Below are 17511 nucleotides of genomic sequence, written 5' to 3' on the forward strand. Positions count from 1 at the left end.
AAGCTCATGGCTTTCACTGCAAGAAAAAGAATGCTGTATAAACTCCCTAGGTAAATCCGTATTGCATAATTATATGTTACCCTCCAAAAGCAATTTTAATGGGGTTCTGTAATTTACTTTTCTCCAGTGTATAATGATTTTCTTTTGTTGCTTACTTCTTTGTGTCATTGCTAAATCATGGTTTTCCCACATAGCTTTGTTCTAAATTTTTTTGTTGTTGTTGTTCTATAGGGTGCCTCTTTTTTTTATTTTATCTTTTAAATTCTCTTATACCTTCCAGCAATGGGAATAGGATGCAGTTGATAGCTGTTAGTGTGGAAATGTTGATCATGCTAGGAGCGTATGAAGAATAGTGCCTTTCTGTTTTGGTGTAAAATCCAGAACAGAGAGTGGTCCAACAGATGGAAGGTAATTCTCTTCACTAGTTGCCAGTGACTGGAAACACACTATACACCCTGTTCAAGTTCATTGGTGATATATAGTTCCACTAGTTCTGTCAGTCTCAGCTTTTATAATTAAGCCTGCTGGTGATAGTTTAAGAATTCTTGGTGGAATCAAAACAAACAGTAGATAAGTTTACAAAATCAGCGTTTAATATCTATCAAATACATACGGAAGATATCAGAAAGAAGGTACCCACCAGCAAGGCAGATGAGTAATACTTAATATAGAAATAGCATTTGCCCTGTGAAAACAAATGTCCAAAGTAGTATAAATCTGCTGTCTTGCAGATATCGATGAGTGTGCCTTAAAGACCCACACCTGCTGGAATGACTCAGCCTGCGTGAACCTGGCAGGAGGGTTTGATTGCCTCTGTCCATCTGGACCATCTTGTACTGGAGACTGTCCCCACGAAGGTGGCTTCAAGCGGAATGGGCAGGTGTGGACCCTGAGGGAGGACAGATGCTCCGTTTGTTCCTGCAAGGTGAGATCCTGGTGTTCTGGATTTCAGGAGTTCTTTAATTCTCTGGGCTCATGTCAGACACCCCATATTGCAGTGCCACTGGCATTGGCAAAACGATAGCCTAAGCCCAAGGCGCTGAGGCAGAAGGTAAGCTCTGCTGAGGGGCACTGAAGTTGTGACTGGGAAATTTTTCTGGGACAGTCTTTTTTCCTTTTGTGCAAAACTGAACACAACTGAATAGCAGCTAACACTGGAGGGCTTCTACTGTGTCATCCTGTGGGCCAGAGCCACTCAGGGCATGCCTCTGTGAGGACCTCACATTGCCCTTTAAGACAATTTGCAGGCAATCAATGTGCTTATTCTAGATGTTAAAAACGGTTTTCAATTTCTGTTTCATATGAATATGCATCTCTTAGGGCAAGTACTGTATGTAGCCAACAGTGGCCCTCTTGATGGTGTTGCCCTTTAGTTGGAATACCTATCAATTAACTTGACATGATTCCAAGGTTAGAGGACTTAGCAGTAGGCACTAAATTTCCTCCAGTGGAGAGGGGTGAAGGCCAGCTTTCTCCTTCGCATTCCAGCTTGTCTCTGTCAGCAGTTCTCCCCCCTTGGGCAGTGCACCATTCTCTGCACCTTTAGAGAAGCCAGGCACAGTAGAAGTAGATCTACTTCAGCAATCACAGAACAGTTTTTTCTTCATTTTTTATTATTATTGTTGTTGTTGTTGGCCACCCCTCGCCCCCCCAGAAACTGACCATTCTTTTCTGACTGTGGTAATCAACTTAAAAGACCATTTGACCTCTCCTTTCTTCCTTTTCACTGTTTTAAAGACGGGTGCTGTCAGTGAAACCACTAGAATTTTAGAAAGGCACCAATTTGCAAAATGGTTGATCTTTTATGGCCACTTTGACCTGATGTGTTCATAGTACTGGTAAAGCTATGCTTAGATACAGCAGGAACACTATTGGCTCTCGCATCTGTAAAATGAAATTTTGGCCACTGTGAAAATCTGAACATAAATAATGAGAAGTAGCCTATCTGTCCCCTGGTTGTGAGCTGCGGAAGCTCTAGAGAGTTTGGAGGGGTGATGAGGGGTGAGGTATTTTGAAGTTACGAGAAGCTGAAAGCCTCATCATTTCTGTATTGCAGTAGTATATCAGAAGGGGAAATCAACACTTGAGAGTGAATAGAACCCACAAACCTCAGCACTGTTTGGGGCTCAAATGGGAATATAGTCTTGTTAGTTGCTATATTTTTTACTTCAAGTAGCCTTAAGCTCCCTAAAACTCCTCCCTTCAGAAGCTGAAATGTACAACTCCACTGAATACATATAAAGCTTTTATTGTAATCTTGGGGAACAGGCTGGCTTATGAAAGGATTTCCAGTCAATAGAATAAACAGTTTAATGTATGTGAAGACATCTGTTCTGCCTTTGCAGAGCTATAACTATTAGTATTCCCATTTTAGATTGCTTATAATTTGTTTTCTTTGCCATTTCTCATTGCGCTTATTTCTTATGTTGAATGCCCTTATTAGTATATGAAAATACACAAAATGATTAACTAGTACATAGATATTTTAAGTAAGCTTGGCAGTGTTTGTTGCTGTGACTCTTCCTTTATATCTTCCTCATTTTCCATTTTTTTTTTTCCTCTGTGAATTAAGATTTGCATTTTATTTCATGTCAGTAGCTGCCTTGTTTCAAGAGCCAAATTCTTTGCTGTAGAACAGGGAAAACAAGGAGAGCTTTGCCTCCATCTTGTCCAACCAGAAAGTAAAGTCTTCTCTCAGTATTTGTTGAAATTATTATTGAACATATTTTATAAATTGTGGTAGCTCCCAGTACACCAGACTTCTCAAACCTACTGCAGGGCTCTACTATTTTCATGTAGTTCCATGGAGGGCCGGTGCTACTTGTCCCTTTGCAGCTTGCTGGTTTTGGTGAGGAAAAGGGCAGAGTATAACTAAATCATTCCTTGTATTTCTTACTCTAACTTTGAAATGATCCTATTGACTTGTTTTCTCTTGGAGACAAATCAGTGTTTCAGCTTTAAAATAATGTTTTCTTTTAGCTTTTGTTTTGGTATAGTTATTTCAGGAAAGGTCAGAGGGATGTATAATGTGCAGTGGCTGGAAGACATGGATCCTGTCTTGAAAATATTTTAACTTCAAATGGAAATCGAGTAGCATGCTTAACTTTGAAGTTCATTAAGTGATGCTATTTGTGGAGTAGAATGCTGTGAAATACAAGAAGTTACATTACTTCAGTAGTATACTGAAGCAGAGTGTCATTATGGAAGCACAAGGGATTCCAGTGTTCCATCAGACCCAGTCTCTTCAAACTGTCCTCATTCACCAGAATGGGGACAAAGTTTACATAAACACAAACTTTTGAAACTTAATTAGCTGACTGTATAATTAACGTAATACCTTAAGTATATTTGATGCATCCTCTACAAGTATCTTCCTGAACTCTTGTGGATTTAATGCACGAGACACAGAAATTTGAAGGGGAGTGGGTAGTTGTTCCCTTCTCCCAAGGGGGAGGTGGGGGGGGAAAGCTTGGCTGTATGGTCTGGCTATATGTGGGCTTTTGAGTCTGTCCCCTAATTCAGATAACCCTCCATTCCCAATGTGAAAAAAGTCTGGGAGGTAAGCACAGCACTGGGAATAGTGGGATGTGCAACGGTGAAGGGTGTTCCTGATGGTGAGAACAGCGAGGTGGTTTGGTTTGGTTTCTGCAGGGTCTGACTTCTGTCTGGTCGGCTTTGGGGTTCTGTGAAAACTTGGGTCACCCTTTACATTGATTCTCTTGTGTGTCAGTTTTTCCCTTGGTAGGAATAATTTTGTGTTCATATCACTGATGCTTCTGAAACATGTAGAACTGCTTCAGTGAGGAAGGCTGAGAGAGAGGTACTAACAAGATGCTATATGTAATTATCCCATCAAAAGGAAATGAATTATTTTCTGTGTATTTCTCAGTTTTTGCTACCAGAAAAACAAAACAAACAACCAAAAAAGCCCAAACCACAATGCTAATATAGAACTGCAAAGACAAAAGTAAGATGTAGCTTAAGAGGCTTTATGTCACTGCAGTATAGGGATAAAAATGTTTTTTGAAAGGCATGGAACTAATGAGGTTGTAGATAAAACACAGATGCTTAAATAATAGAGATTAGCAGTGTATTATTAGCAGTGTATTATGATTACCAAAAGGTCTCTGGCAAAATCATCAAGCTTTGTCAGTGTTCTGAAATACAAAGAGTGAAGGCAACGTAAAAGGGTAGCTGCTCCCCAGAGGTAACAACACAGTAGCTCAGAGTAGTGAAGTACCAGCACCATCACCAGCTGAAAGGGGAATTTGAAAAATAATCTTGAAAGCTTGGAAAGTAAATTGGGCTCGGGCAGAAAGGTTATTGCTAATCATTATTAATCAGCACTCCATTATGGAGAGGAGAGAGACTGCCATTGTTGGCTGCATCAGGCTGCCGAGACACCTGGCACAACTCACCTGGAGCTGGTCATCCTGGCAGAGCATTTGTGCTGGACTTCTGCTTGATGTCCTCCCTCAAAGGGGTGGAAGATACTTGTGCCTTTCCACCTGTGAGAACAGAGATCTGGTCATAACTTGGCAGTAGGGAAGATTTTTTTTTTTTTTTTTGGTGGTTTTATTCCCCATGCTGCATCTGGACCTATCCAGCAGGTGTGGGTAAGGAACTTGGTCACAGGCCATCTTCCTTACTTTGTGATTTACTCAAACTGCTGAGTAGGGAAGCAAAGCTTTATTTATTACTATGGCCTCAGTGAGGAATCAGCCACAAGTACGGAATCCTTAGTTATCTTAATTTGATGCAAAGCTGACTAGAGACTGTAAGGCAGTCTAGCCTTATGCCTTGTGGCTAGGAAAATCACTTGAGAACCATGTTGAGCTAGCATGTTTTCTGCACTTCTGTAATTTTATGTTCTCTTTAGCTTTCCTTGTTAGGCATAACAAGACATTTTAATCATTCTTATAACAGAAAGCAATATGTTAATCAATCCAAAAATACTATGAAATGCATCAGTGATGCTGACTGACATGGGCATTATGAGTCAAAATACATTCCTCAAAATAGAAACAGAACAGCCTCCTCCTATGTTGTATGCTGAGGTTATGGCTTTTCTGTCTGCCTGTGGAAAAGACATCCGGGCCTGCTGTGCTTCTTTTTAGTAATCACATTTTAAAAGATTCAAGAGGAAATAAATTTCTTTGCTTTGATAGGTATCCCTTTTTTTGGTGGCAATGAAAAAACTTCTGCTTACATCAGATACAGGTTTATAGATTCAGAACAAGGTTCTGCTGACAATATGAAAAAACTCCATTGAAGTGAGAGCAGTTGTTTTGCAAATGGTACAACTGTGGTTCATTCCTCTCTCTACACTACCTTCAAATTGGCTACAGGTGATGTTTTGTTTGAATAAGGAGTAATCCAATTATCTGCATTAAATGCAAAAGAATTTAATGTCAAAACTCTTCAATAATCTTCTCATTGTTAACTTTGATTTCAGTTCCAAGTCTACATGTGGCATATCAGTATGTTGGCTCACCTATAGTAAACGCTATAATTTCAAACACAATAGCTCCCCTAGTTTTCATAACTAGAATTAAAATCAATTTAGCTTTCTCTGATGCAGAGAGAATATATCCTTTCCTCTTTAATGCTGAAGCAAATCCTCTGTTTATCTCACACAGTTCTGTTTAATAGCATTTAACAAAATGTGCCATCCAATACAGTAAGTAAATATTTAGCAAAATCGTATTTTGGAGAGCCTGTGGAATACAGGCCCTCTTTAGTACATGAACAGAATTATAAGGAGTGGTGATAGTTTGTACTCCATTTAGCTTTATGCTGGTGTACAGTAGGTCCAGATATGGAACAGAACCAGTTGTGAATTCAGAGTAAAGAACGATTAGTATCACTCTGATTTTGCTGTATGGTGCTACTATGAAGTTAAAGGGACCACCCTCATATCTTCCATATATTTATTCAAGTTATTTTCTTCACAATTCCACAGTTAGTCAAAATAAAAGCTAAACAAATATTGCATGTACTAAAGAGGCTACTGGTTGGAGAGTTTGTTGATGTAACTAATGAGAAAGAAGATTGTTTCACATTTCATCTGAGGTACTGATTTATTTTAAATTCAATTAGTTGCAGACGAAAAACACCACTCACATTCAGACAGCATTCAATCAATGCACTGACAGAAACTGGGGACAATACTGGTATTTGAGGTTTCACAACTTGCATGATCGAGTCCTTATGTCGGTAACATCTAATACATTAAGAACTTCATATTTTTCTGATATGCCAAAGGCATGCTCTTTGATATATGTAGTGTGGGGCTTTTTTTGGGACACTGATCTGGGTTGCTGTCTGGTGGTTGTGGTTGACAGCAGGGCAATGTGTATTTGCAGGATGGGAGAATTTTCTGCCGGAGAACAGCCTGTGATTGTGAGAACCCCAGTGCTGATCTCTTCTGCTGCCCAGAGTGTGACACTCGCGTCACCAGCCAGTGCCTCGACCAAACGGGGCACAAGCTCTACCGCAGTGGGGACAACTGGACCTACAGCTGTCAGCAGTGCCGTTGCCTGGTATGGGCAAAGTGTTTTGGAGGGGAGCAAGAATAATGATTGTCGTTTTTAGCAAAATGTACTTGGAAGCAGGTTGTTTGCTCTCTCTTCACCTGCTTTTCAGACTAAGAATGATACTAAAGCATTTAAAGAGCATGCACCAAATGACGCACCATCAGTTTTCTTCCTACTGCTGAATAAGTAGGTCTAATGACTGAAAAGAAAAGCTTGACAAAAGCTTGGAAACCTTGACACTATATTAACTTTTTTTTTTAGAGTGTTTGTCTACTTCTGACAACTTTTATAACGTCCATCTGATCTTTAAATAATTTTTAAAGATTCTTTCACATGTGATGGATTTTGATGGAAGAGTTTCAGTTTTTAATTGCAACAGCCGATGTACCTGTCTTATGAAATGGACAGGGCAATTTTCTTTTTTAATTCCGCAAAAGTTGGAAAAATGGAGTGCCAGTGCCACGTGGTGAATTAGAAAAGAAAAGAAAAAAAATAAAACCAAAATTACTAGACAAACATACAAAATAAAGAACATTCTTTTCTCATTAAGCACTGTAGATTATCTCCCTACAGCTTTAATTTTTGCACAGATATACTAATTAGTGCAGCAGTGAACTTCATTAAAATTATCAATTTTCCATGTATAGCTGTCTGTATAATATTGTTTTTACATGTTGTATTAATCAAGAGGCGTCTGAGCATCAGGAAACAAATTACATTCAAAGCTAAGTTACTGTTAAGAGATAATTATCTGTAACATAGAGCAGTAAGTATTGTATTTTGTATTCTCCTAAAATGGTTTTAATGTTGGCAAAAGAACAGCAAGAAACTTTTGCAGACAGCAGCAATGGCAAATATTAAATGTGATGTGTTTTACAAAGGATGCTGAGTTTGTGGTCAGCATTTCTTTGCCTAATGTTATGATTAGGTTAACAAACATACAGAACTAAAAGACACTGATTCAGTAAATCAGTGCTATATCTAAGGTTAGGTGCAGTGTAGATGTTATCAACATCTGAAGTGCTTACCAAGTTGCCTAATGCAAGTTTAGTTTAGTTTATGCTCAGATCCTACAGCAATACTCTACAGAAATAACTGCCTTTTTTTTTTTTTTTAAGTTAAGTTCCACTAAGTGGAACTAGTTAGATCTATGTTCAGTGCTTCTCAAACATGCTAACTTAGATCTATTTGCATTGTTAATTTCCTATTTAAACAGTTGCTGTGATTGCACAGAGATTTTATGTGACCATGCCCTATAAGGGCGTAAGTCTGCAAGGCCATCACTGCAAAAATTGTAGTTTATGGAAAGTTATTGTAAACCAGTATTTAATGCTGTCTTTAAAAACCCCAAAGAACTCAAGTTCTCTTCCTATAGTGTTTTTTTTTAAGTCAAGAAACAAGAAAATGATACTTTGCTACATTTAGAAAACTTTGTTTCAGTATTCAAATATGCAGTTACATGATCAACCAGGCTGAGAAGCTGATCCATTAAATCTATTTCAATGCTGGCGAAAGAAATGTTTTCCATTTGACAGGATGCAAAGTTAGCTAACAAATGGAAATATATTCAGTGGGCTTTGTTTCAATTTTACAGGAAGGGGAAGTGGACTGTTGGCCTCTTTTGTGCCCCAATCTAAACTGCGAGTACACAGCCATTTCAGAAGGAGAGTGCTGTCCCCACTGCGTCAGTGACCCCTGCCTAGCTGACAACATCACCTATGACATCAGGAAAACCTGCCTAGATGGCTATGGGATTACAAGACTTAGTGGTGCCATATGGACCATGGTGGGATCTCCTTGTACAACCTGCAAATGCAAGGTACGATGGACAAGGTTGAATGGTAACGGAAATGATTGTTACTACATAAAAGCAGGGTCATTTTCTGCCCTTGGAAGCTCATATTCAGATTGCTGTGAAGTGAATCAGACCTGAGGGCAGAAAAAGTAGCATACCGAAAAAATGTGTCTTATGTGGTCTGCAGGGTGGAAACAGAACAATCTGTGCTTGTTTTCTTCGAAATGTTAAGCACAGCTATGTAATATCCTAGCACAATTTACAGACATTCTGTTGGCGAGCCTTTCAGGCATTCTTAGTATGAAACTGGGCTAACATTTTAATAATTAATTCATGTGAATGTTTATGAAAATGTCTTTTGCAGAGCTGGTAAGCAGAGTCAAGAATACTAATACAAGTTTCACCAGCAAATATACAAGTAGAAACCCCATACGAAGGCACTTCCATAAGAGAAGTGGGAGGGAAATGTCATAGTTTCTATTCCCTATTAGTTTCTATTCTATTGTCATGTATTTTGTCCAGTGGCTCTAAGGCAAAAGAACAGTCTGTCTCCCCTTTTCCATGCAGTGATGATCCCACTGGGCTACTTTTCTATGACCCCTCTTGCTTACTATCCCTGATCTCAAAAATTTTGTATGGTTTTCTAATCAGTGGGCCAGCATGAACAGGAAGAGAGCAAGGGCACGCCTGCTTTATTTGCCACTCTCTGAGTAGATCAGAGAGGTCACTGTGTAGGGAGTACTCTAACCCATAAGTATGTACATAATGAACACTGCCACTGCCAGCAGCTTTCCAGAGAAAGGGTAAAGGCAATTGTCTATAAACAAGGTAGATAATGCAGAGCAGTGTGTGCCAGGAGGAGCGCCAGGCCAGCAAGGTCAGCCTCCCAAAGTGCCTGCTTTGGGGCTGCCCTAATGTAGGAGGGACCAGGACTTTAGAAAAATTATTTTCCAGCATTTTCTGGGAGTTGGTTCAGGCATTGTTTCCCCAGCTGTTCTCCTATCACAGTGTATGCAGTGTGGACCTTGTGTCTGGATGCTGCACTTCCCCATTTACTGAGCTTACAGTTTGAAATTGTAACCTTTATGGCATCTGGTCTGGTCCACTAGGTTCTTGCTTGCTCCTGCCCTTTGCCACAGTTCACTGCCCTTCAGCTGTACATGAGTAAATGTTTTAGAGGCTGTGATGTAAGCAGAAATGGCAAAATGGTCCAGATTAAAAAGTGCAATTTTCTGTAAAGTTATTTCTATATTTATACAAAGGTGATGCTAGTGATCCATAATATGGTGTTCCTCAAAAAAAAAAAAAAAAAAAAAAAAGTGAATATCAACTAATTTCTAAGTGGTCAGGAAAAAGTATCTTAAGGTAGTTGTCACCAAAGCCAGTCGCTGTAGACTTAAGGCTGTAGTAGATATATTCTGTTTACAAAGGACTAATAAAAACCAGATGACAGTATCCTGTTTGCTGCTATCTTCAGACTCCATGGAAGCTGAACCATGAATTCTGTGCTTTGTATCACTCTAACTGAAAACTGATCTTCTCTTGCTTTTAACAAAAATTAATGAACAGAATTATGAAAATACTGCTTTGTATTACATAAAATATTCTTGTGTTCACTGTGGGAAACCAAGCTGTTTTTTCAGGGCTGTAAATTATTGAAGTTAGCTTTTCTGCCATTCTTCAGAGTTTTTCATATTGATTAAACCAAGAATCTGAAAGATGGGCATATTTCAGAAAAATTGAGAGCTTCCCAGTATGGATCAGATTAAAACTCTCTCCGTTAACTTTCTTGCATGGGACAAACCAACTCAAATCATCTTTGTTGCTGTTGTACTGTGTTCTATCTTGAGGACCACTGAGTTGTTTACAACCAGATTTGTAGTTCATGTGTAGTTCAGGTTAATTCTGTCTGTTGGTAGATACAGTCTGTACAGAGAGAAAAAGAACAGATAATTATAGTGCTACTTAGAAAAGCAGCCTCCTTAAAAAGCCATCCATGTTGGGATCTACGAGGACAACCTGGGATGATGGCTTAAGCAGGTGTTTTTTGTGTGCGGTAGAATTACCTCTGCCAGCTACGATCCCCTTTGCTCTTTGTACCTTGTTCTGCAGCAGTGATTGACACCTGCTTGTTTGTCTGTGCAGAATGGGAATGTCTGCTGCTCGGTGGATTTAGAGTGTCTCAACAATAACTGATGTACTTGGACTGGACTGTGCTGGGGGAGGAACAATGATGAAGTTAACATCTGAAATGAAGCCGTATGCGTTGGTGTTTTATACAACAGACAATTACCAAAGTCTCCGCATGAGGAAGATGTTTGGGAGTTGCCTTTGGGACCTATCACTATGCTCATCCTTGCTAGCCTTGTCCGGGTGACTTACAGTACAGCGCATATAAGTCAATGGTTGTTAAAAGTTTTCAGTGTTGTAAATTACACACTTTTCCTGTCAAGACATTTGCAAATATGTTTAAATTATTTCATGGGTAAACTAATGCTGTATTTTTGTTTTAATTTGTGTATTGACAACATGATAGAAATCAGCTCTTCTTCCTTTGGATCTAGATTTTACAAACGAAACAGCCTGTTGTGGTTTTGTCCCATGATATCACATACTTAGTTCCAAGGTCCCTGTCAGATGTATTTATGAAAATATGTATGTATGTACAGTCAAATTGCATAGTACTTATATTTCACATCTGTCCAACATTTTAAAACATTCAAAGGTATATTTGATTGGACAGAATGGAAGTAATCAAAGTCTGTCTTAAAAAATATAAAAATAAATGCCATTAACTTAGTGAAACAGCAAAAAAACACTTTCTTTTCCAATGTTGTGAAGCAGCAGCAAGACTCCTATAGTGAGAAATGGTACTGAAAATTTCCACCACCATTTCAACACATGTTCAGAAAAGAACCATTAGTCTTTATCAGTGTTCTGTTTTGCAAGAGAAACTACAAATGCTGCAAAAGGGTATAATTCTTCTGAACTGTGCAACGATAAAACAGTCAGCCTTAAGATGATATAATTTAAATTGACTAGGTTAGTTTTTGCTGTCAGTTATAACATCATTGATTAGTTCAGAGTTTTTTCTTTTTTGTATTTGCAGTAATAATGATGTCCACCATTCTCAGTTACTGCTACCATAATGACAAAGTGCAGAAGCAGCTCTACTGGTGACATGCGGGACAGTAGACCTTAACGCTTGGTAATTCTCATTACCCAATTAACAGTTCAGAAACAGATTTTCTCTTTTCTTATTTTATGACATTTAAAAATATTTAGTTTTTAATTTACTACGCACACGGTGTCTTTTAATACATAAGTTTAGAAATACAAATGAAAACTCTTAGCCCTATATTGAGGTTAGAGTTTAGATTCTCTTCAGCTTATGTCTGTTTTTTTCATGAGGCTAGAAAGTTTGTGGCATTAGAACAGGAATATATTTCTATGATGATAGTACCTACAGCTTAACATCACCTTTTTAATGTGCTGTTGTGTTTTGTTCTGCTCATTTGTGTAGTGTTTTTTGCTTTTCATTTAATTAAGCACTGAGTATGTGGAAAAGAGTGCAGAAATAAGTATAGTGAATACAGTCTGGAAAGTCAACATTTGTGAGGTTTTCATCGTTTCATGCAGAAAAACTTGAAACAGATAAATAAGAATGAAGTGTGACTATAAAGTGAAAAAATTCAAGTCTTTTAAATCAAGTACTATCATGTTTCTTATAAGGAGAAAAGTGGAAAAAATATAAAAATGACTTGCTATCGTTCAGATAATTTTATTCCATTTTTTAAACATTATTTGTTTTATCTAACAGGTCTGTGTGGTAAAGGTAAATTTATTTTCTTAAAATACCCCATCATTTTCAGCTACTAATGTATTTGACTATATTTGCATTGCCCTAATGATTGTATAATAAGGGAAACAGTTGTGTTTTATATGATACTCAAAGGATGTTTGTAAATCATGTCAGCTCATTTTGTATATCACATTGTAAAACCCAATGGTAATTCAGTTGGATGAGATATCCAGTGGGCTGAGATATAAAGGGGAATGATTTAAGACTTGTGGGCATCTAAATAAACTCCTATGTACAGATAACTTTCCTTTATTTTTATTAACAGAATTTTAAAACACTAATCACTGTCCTTTCCAGACGTGAATTTGTGATGTTGCTAAAAGGAGAAGGAGTGTTTGTCTCGAGATGTCGTATCATAATTGTAAGAAATACTTTGTTATACTTAGTAAGACAAAATCTTGTATTCCAGTCTGTCACATACCATGGATTTCTGAAGCTTTGTGAATGGGATTAATGACAGCACAGGGTTTCAAAATCATTCTTTTCCAATTTAACTCTCAATAGTGAAGCCCTTTCCCAAGATGGTTTCTGGAAGCTCCAGACCTTGTTACAATGGTATTCAATAGGAGCACAGAACTTCATACTTTTTCACTGTGCATTTTGATTTCCTTCTAGAACCCAAATGCAGATTAATTCAATAACACCTTTTCAGAGGATTTTATACAAAATTATGTCATTATCTTCAGAGTGATATGGCTTGAATTGTTTACACAAAGTCAAGATATTGGCACAGGCTTCTTTGTTTACGTTGCATTTTAAGCAGTTATGCTGACGGTGATGAACTTTTCCTTATGAAGCAACGTGATCACTAGCCACATAACATTTACCTTTAGACTACTCAGAAGCTACAGCCTCAGCTCAAAGATCAGACTGAGGCACAAAATTTAATTCACCGTGTTCTTCTGTTACTAAGGTAAGACCTTTCAAAACCTCTTTCAGGAGGCCTTGATGAGGATCCCTAATCCCTATAAAACTATCGGCACTACAGTAAAAATGCTGAGAAATATTGATGTTTATTATTTATAAGAGGTACAGTTACAGGAAACAAGATTTCTGGAAATCTCTGTGAGATGATCTTTCTCTGTGCTCAGTAAAGAAGAACAGTGGTATTAACATGAGGAGGACTGCCACCAGACCTTCTGTGAAAGGCAACTTCCTGCCAGTTAAGGGACTTGCTCCAAACTCTTACTATAGGTAGGTGGAATTTTGTAGCTGTTTCTACTTATTTAGCAATATTTACACTGCGTGTAATATTTCTGATGACAAAAACTGAGAAACAGAAAAGGAGATGTCTTTTCCTTCCCCTTTTGGTAAAAAGCTCAGCCTAGGTTCTAGACCAGGACATTGTATTGTGTCATGCACCTCTTGTGAGGGAAGTGACCACTCTGTTCTGCTCATGGTATATTTGCAAACCCACCTGCTGAGACAAAGCAAGTGCACCTCTGTGTTCCAGTATGGTGGCTTATAACCACTCTAGTCACTATTTCAGACCAAAGAAAATCCAAAGTATTGCACGGAAATGCTAATACCTCCCTAGTTCACAGGAGTGTGTGGGAGATTTATTAATGTCTCTGTATTGCCTCAGAGACCTAAATAACAACTGTCTTCTAGTAACATACCTTCTAAGAGGTAGCAGTTAGTTTTCAAGTATAATTGTGTGCAACATTTAATTAATAATATCTTTCCAATCAGATTGCAATCACAAAATATTTTGTGGTTTTGTTTTTTATTTGTTTTGTTTTGTTTTTCTTCTGAGGCAAACAATGATGTTTTACAAAACCAAATTTACAATGTCAGCAGTGATTACACAAATGGCAGAATAGATTGTAACAGAATTAAGTCGTAAGTCCTATGAGCAGTATGGTAAAGTCTCCTCACATCTAATGCTACTTACAGAATCATCACTAATGAGGGGATTTTAAAAGGGCCCCATGGTACAGATCGAAGTAAAATCTTGAGTGAGTGTTGTGATGAGACATAATTGTTTGAGGAACATATTCTGGTATCAGAAATATATACCTGCCAACAAGCTACTGTTCCTCTTAAGGTGGATCTTTGGAGCTCATCCAGATTTAAAGTGGTACAAGGAAGATAAAAATCAGGTTCTGATCTTTCTGCATCAAAATACCTGTAAGCAAAAAACTCACAGCGGCATAAATTAGAGAAAAAAAAAAAAGAAAAAAAGGAAAAGTCCAAGCTGAGGGTCTGAATACTTCAAATTCAGTTCTCCTATCTTCCTGGTAAAAATCAGCAGTAATTCTGTTTCAGCTGGTCTTTGATTTCAGAGAGGTGTTAGTGAAGCACTGGTATTGCTTGTAATCTGCAAATGTTTTGTGCGGATGATAACAGTATTATTTCTTGCTGCCAGTGAGCAGTCCCACATAAGAAGATTTAGGTATACCTGAGAAGGTTGTATACCAATAATCTGATAAAAAGGATCAAATTCAAGGTTTTTAATGAAACTGTCACCAGCAGATTCACAGCACGTGGGAAAAGAATGTGACCTTCCCCAGTTAAAAATATAAAAAAAAAAGGTTCCAAAATCATGTACATGTCATTTAAATCCTTTAGTGCTACTTCAGCCGCATGGTGTGAGGGATGCGTTGAATTTTCATGAGTGGATTTCTGGCTGGTAACCAAGTCTTTGCTTTGGCAGTACCTCGTGCTTCAATTATTTTTTCTTCCTAAATTTGTAGATGAGATTGTTTTAAGTGAATTGAGTGGGTTTGAGTGGTGTTTGGAAGTAAGCCTTATCACGTTCTCAATGCTACAACAGAATCTGAAGCAATACAGGCTTCTTTCTAGTATGTGCCTTTATCCTGGCTGGGAGAGAGGGCTGTGGGGACAGGCACCGAGGTAGCTCACCTAGCCCCAGCTCACCTGTAGTTGTGTGGCACTGTCGCTGCTCACGGGTTTACAGCATTGTGACGGTATTTGCCTTGGATACAGTAACAGATGCACACACGCTCCAATAGTGTTTTTTGGTTGCTATTCTCTCTTCTGTAGTTTGTTCCAAATGACTAGTCATGTCATCCATACGTAGACCATGAAATGTTTGCCTATCCCAGAGCTCTTTATTATTGAATGCCTGTGTGGTTATATGCATACACATATAGATTATCCATGCGCTTCAATGAAGGGAGGCTTGGAGGTTCTGCAGCACATCATACTACTGCCCAAATACAAAGCAGAGAGCAGGGGTTTATCTGTGCCAAACAGTTGAAAAATCCTGTTTTCTAATGATGCGATTGATTGATTGCTGTCTGATGAGCTGCAAATCTGCTTTTTTCCTGTCACAACATCTGAAAATGTATTTGATTTAATCCAATGCTTCTTTGTACTCATTTTAACAGATTCCCTTTCACATGTTTCAGCATAAAATATGCAGATTTGTTTCCCTACCTGAATATTATGCAAAATTCTCATCTGGGTGCTGGAATGTGCAGTCTTCACTACTGTTGTGATTTTAGACTCGGAGTAGGCATACCTTTTTTCAATGTTACTGATGATATAATTACGTATCTTAAGGTAAGCAGTAGCTTTAAAGGTAAACTTTTACCAGTCCAACTAAGGGTTAAGAAAAAAAATGAGTAGGTATTTTAAAAGTACATTTGCAGCTGTAAAGTTTTTTTCAGCCTGACCACAACTGTGTCCATTTACTCACATTTGTATTAAATCATTAGCTGATTAACTTCACTCTTTAGCCACATATATTTTGTTTTTCAGGGTAATAGATAACTTTGAGAACAAAGTAAGTACTGCATGAAGTCATCCTGGTAAGTAGGCAAAAATATTGTTTGTTAGAAGCTGCTACAGGAACACCACCAGAACTTTCTCAAAATCACAGGCAAACGTTTCATGTGTGGTGCTGGGCAGTGTGCTTTTGCATTGCTTTCTTTTTCCTGCCTGCACAGGATAGGAGGTGTGTGGAGAGTGGTTGGACTGCTTAGATAAAACACTCTCTAACTGCTGCTTTGGCTCTTCGCTTATGCGTGAGTTACCTCTGGCTGCAAGTGTGGTTGTGGGAGGAGGTAGGAGCTGTTGGTGCAGTGTGCTGAGGGTGGCCGTGCTGGCACCAGAGAGGAATGTGTGGCAGCGGTGGCTGCAGAGGTCCATGTGCTGGTGGGTCTGGAAGAGACCCTCATAAACTGTTAGCAGCAGCAGGGCAGCAATCATGTGTTGTTTCTTCTCAATGGGTGAAGCAAAATAGAGAAATAACCATGATCCTCCCCGTCTCCCTCCAAAATAAAGAAAAAAAAAACTTTGACAAGTATCTTCTGCTGGTGCCTTGGCAATATTAGAAATGCTGGGAGTGATCTGCTTTTCTTGGTGTGTGGGAAGACTTCCCAGGCAGTGTCTGGGACTGGATGAATGCATAACAAAGCATTCCTTAAGTCAGTAGGGTAGTTAGTGATGACAACAGGTATACTTTTTTTTTTTTTAATTGAACTATTTTTAATTCTACTAAAACAAAACCCAAAGTGACTGTTCCCTTCCTTACAGCCCATTCTTCTTTCTTGATTCATTTACTGATTCTCAGGCCTTCCCACCACTACAGTCTTCTAACTTGAGCAGTGACCAAGAAGATAGTGTGAATACTAAGCAAAAGAAGTATTTGCTTTCATGCCAATAAGAAAAGGAAATTTGGAACCTAACTGATTTTTTTTTTTTCTTTCAAAAGTCATATTTTTATACTAGTCATAGAAAGCTAGAAGTATTGTGTAGTTTGGACCTCAGTCTCAAAAAACAAAACAAAACAAAAACCCAACTACCTGTTAATACTGAAGAAATCCAGACTAAATCAGTTACCTAACTTGCAGGTGCAACACCCTTAAATTTATTTATTTATTTATTAAGACCTTTCACTTAAATATTTATCCCCTTAGGGAATAAAGGAACTGTATCACCTATCATTTGTAAGAATGACTCCAGGCTGCCCCTGATCAGGGTCTGTTCAATGCCCTTTTTGTGTGGAGTTCACAGAACCACCTCAGCATCCTCTGAAAATGCAGGCATCTCAAAACAACCCTTAACAAGAATTCAGACATCACTGAAAAGCATTTAAGCATCTGTAGGATGATTTAAGTCACAAATATTGGCTGCCCCTTCTATGTGCCTGCCAAGTTCAGAGGCGTTAAGCTGAAGGTTTTCATTGTTTTAGTATTGTTCAAAGCTATCTGTCTTTCCGACTTAAAACATTACAAAAATGTAAGCTATATGGGATTATAATATACACATACTATATTCTCTACAGTTAGGAAAAGAGAAATTATCCCTGATGACCTTTTCGCTTCTGTGTAGCCATCTCATTCTGAGTC

The 17511-nt window shown here is 38.3% G+C and overlaps 1 protein-coding gene across 4 annotated transcripts in view; it reads left to right on the forward strand.

Moving 5' to 3' along the window:
• The window catches only part of NELL1 (neural EGFL like 1), a 296982-nt gene extending 283937 nt beyond the window's left edge, over positions 1-13045 (forward strand). For 2 of the 4 annotated variants that reach the window (XM_040559537.1, XM_040559540.1), the window contains 4 exons: positions 732-925; positions 6366-6542; positions 8131-8355; positions 10477-12711. In XM_040559537.1, the coding sequence (XP_040415471.1) occupies positions 732-925; positions 6366-6542; positions 8131-8355; positions 10477-10527 (647 nt within the window). In that variant the 3' untranslated portion in view covers positions 10528-12711. Of the gene's footprint in view, positions 1-731; positions 926-6365; positions 6543-8130; positions 8356-10476 lie in introns of all 4 variants that reach the window. The other 2 variants (XM_040559538.1, XM_040559541.1) reach the window with 2 other exon arrangements.
• Positions 13046-17511: the final 4466 nt, after the last annotated feature.

Source organism: Cygnus olor, chromosome 5 (genome assembly GCF_009769625.2).
Source record: "Cygnus olor isolate bCygOlo1 chromosome 5, bCygOlo1.pri.v2, whole genome shotgun sequence".
Taxonomy (NCBI): domain Eukaryota; kingdom Metazoa; phylum Chordata; class Aves; order Anseriformes; family Anatidae; genus Cygnus; species Cygnus olor.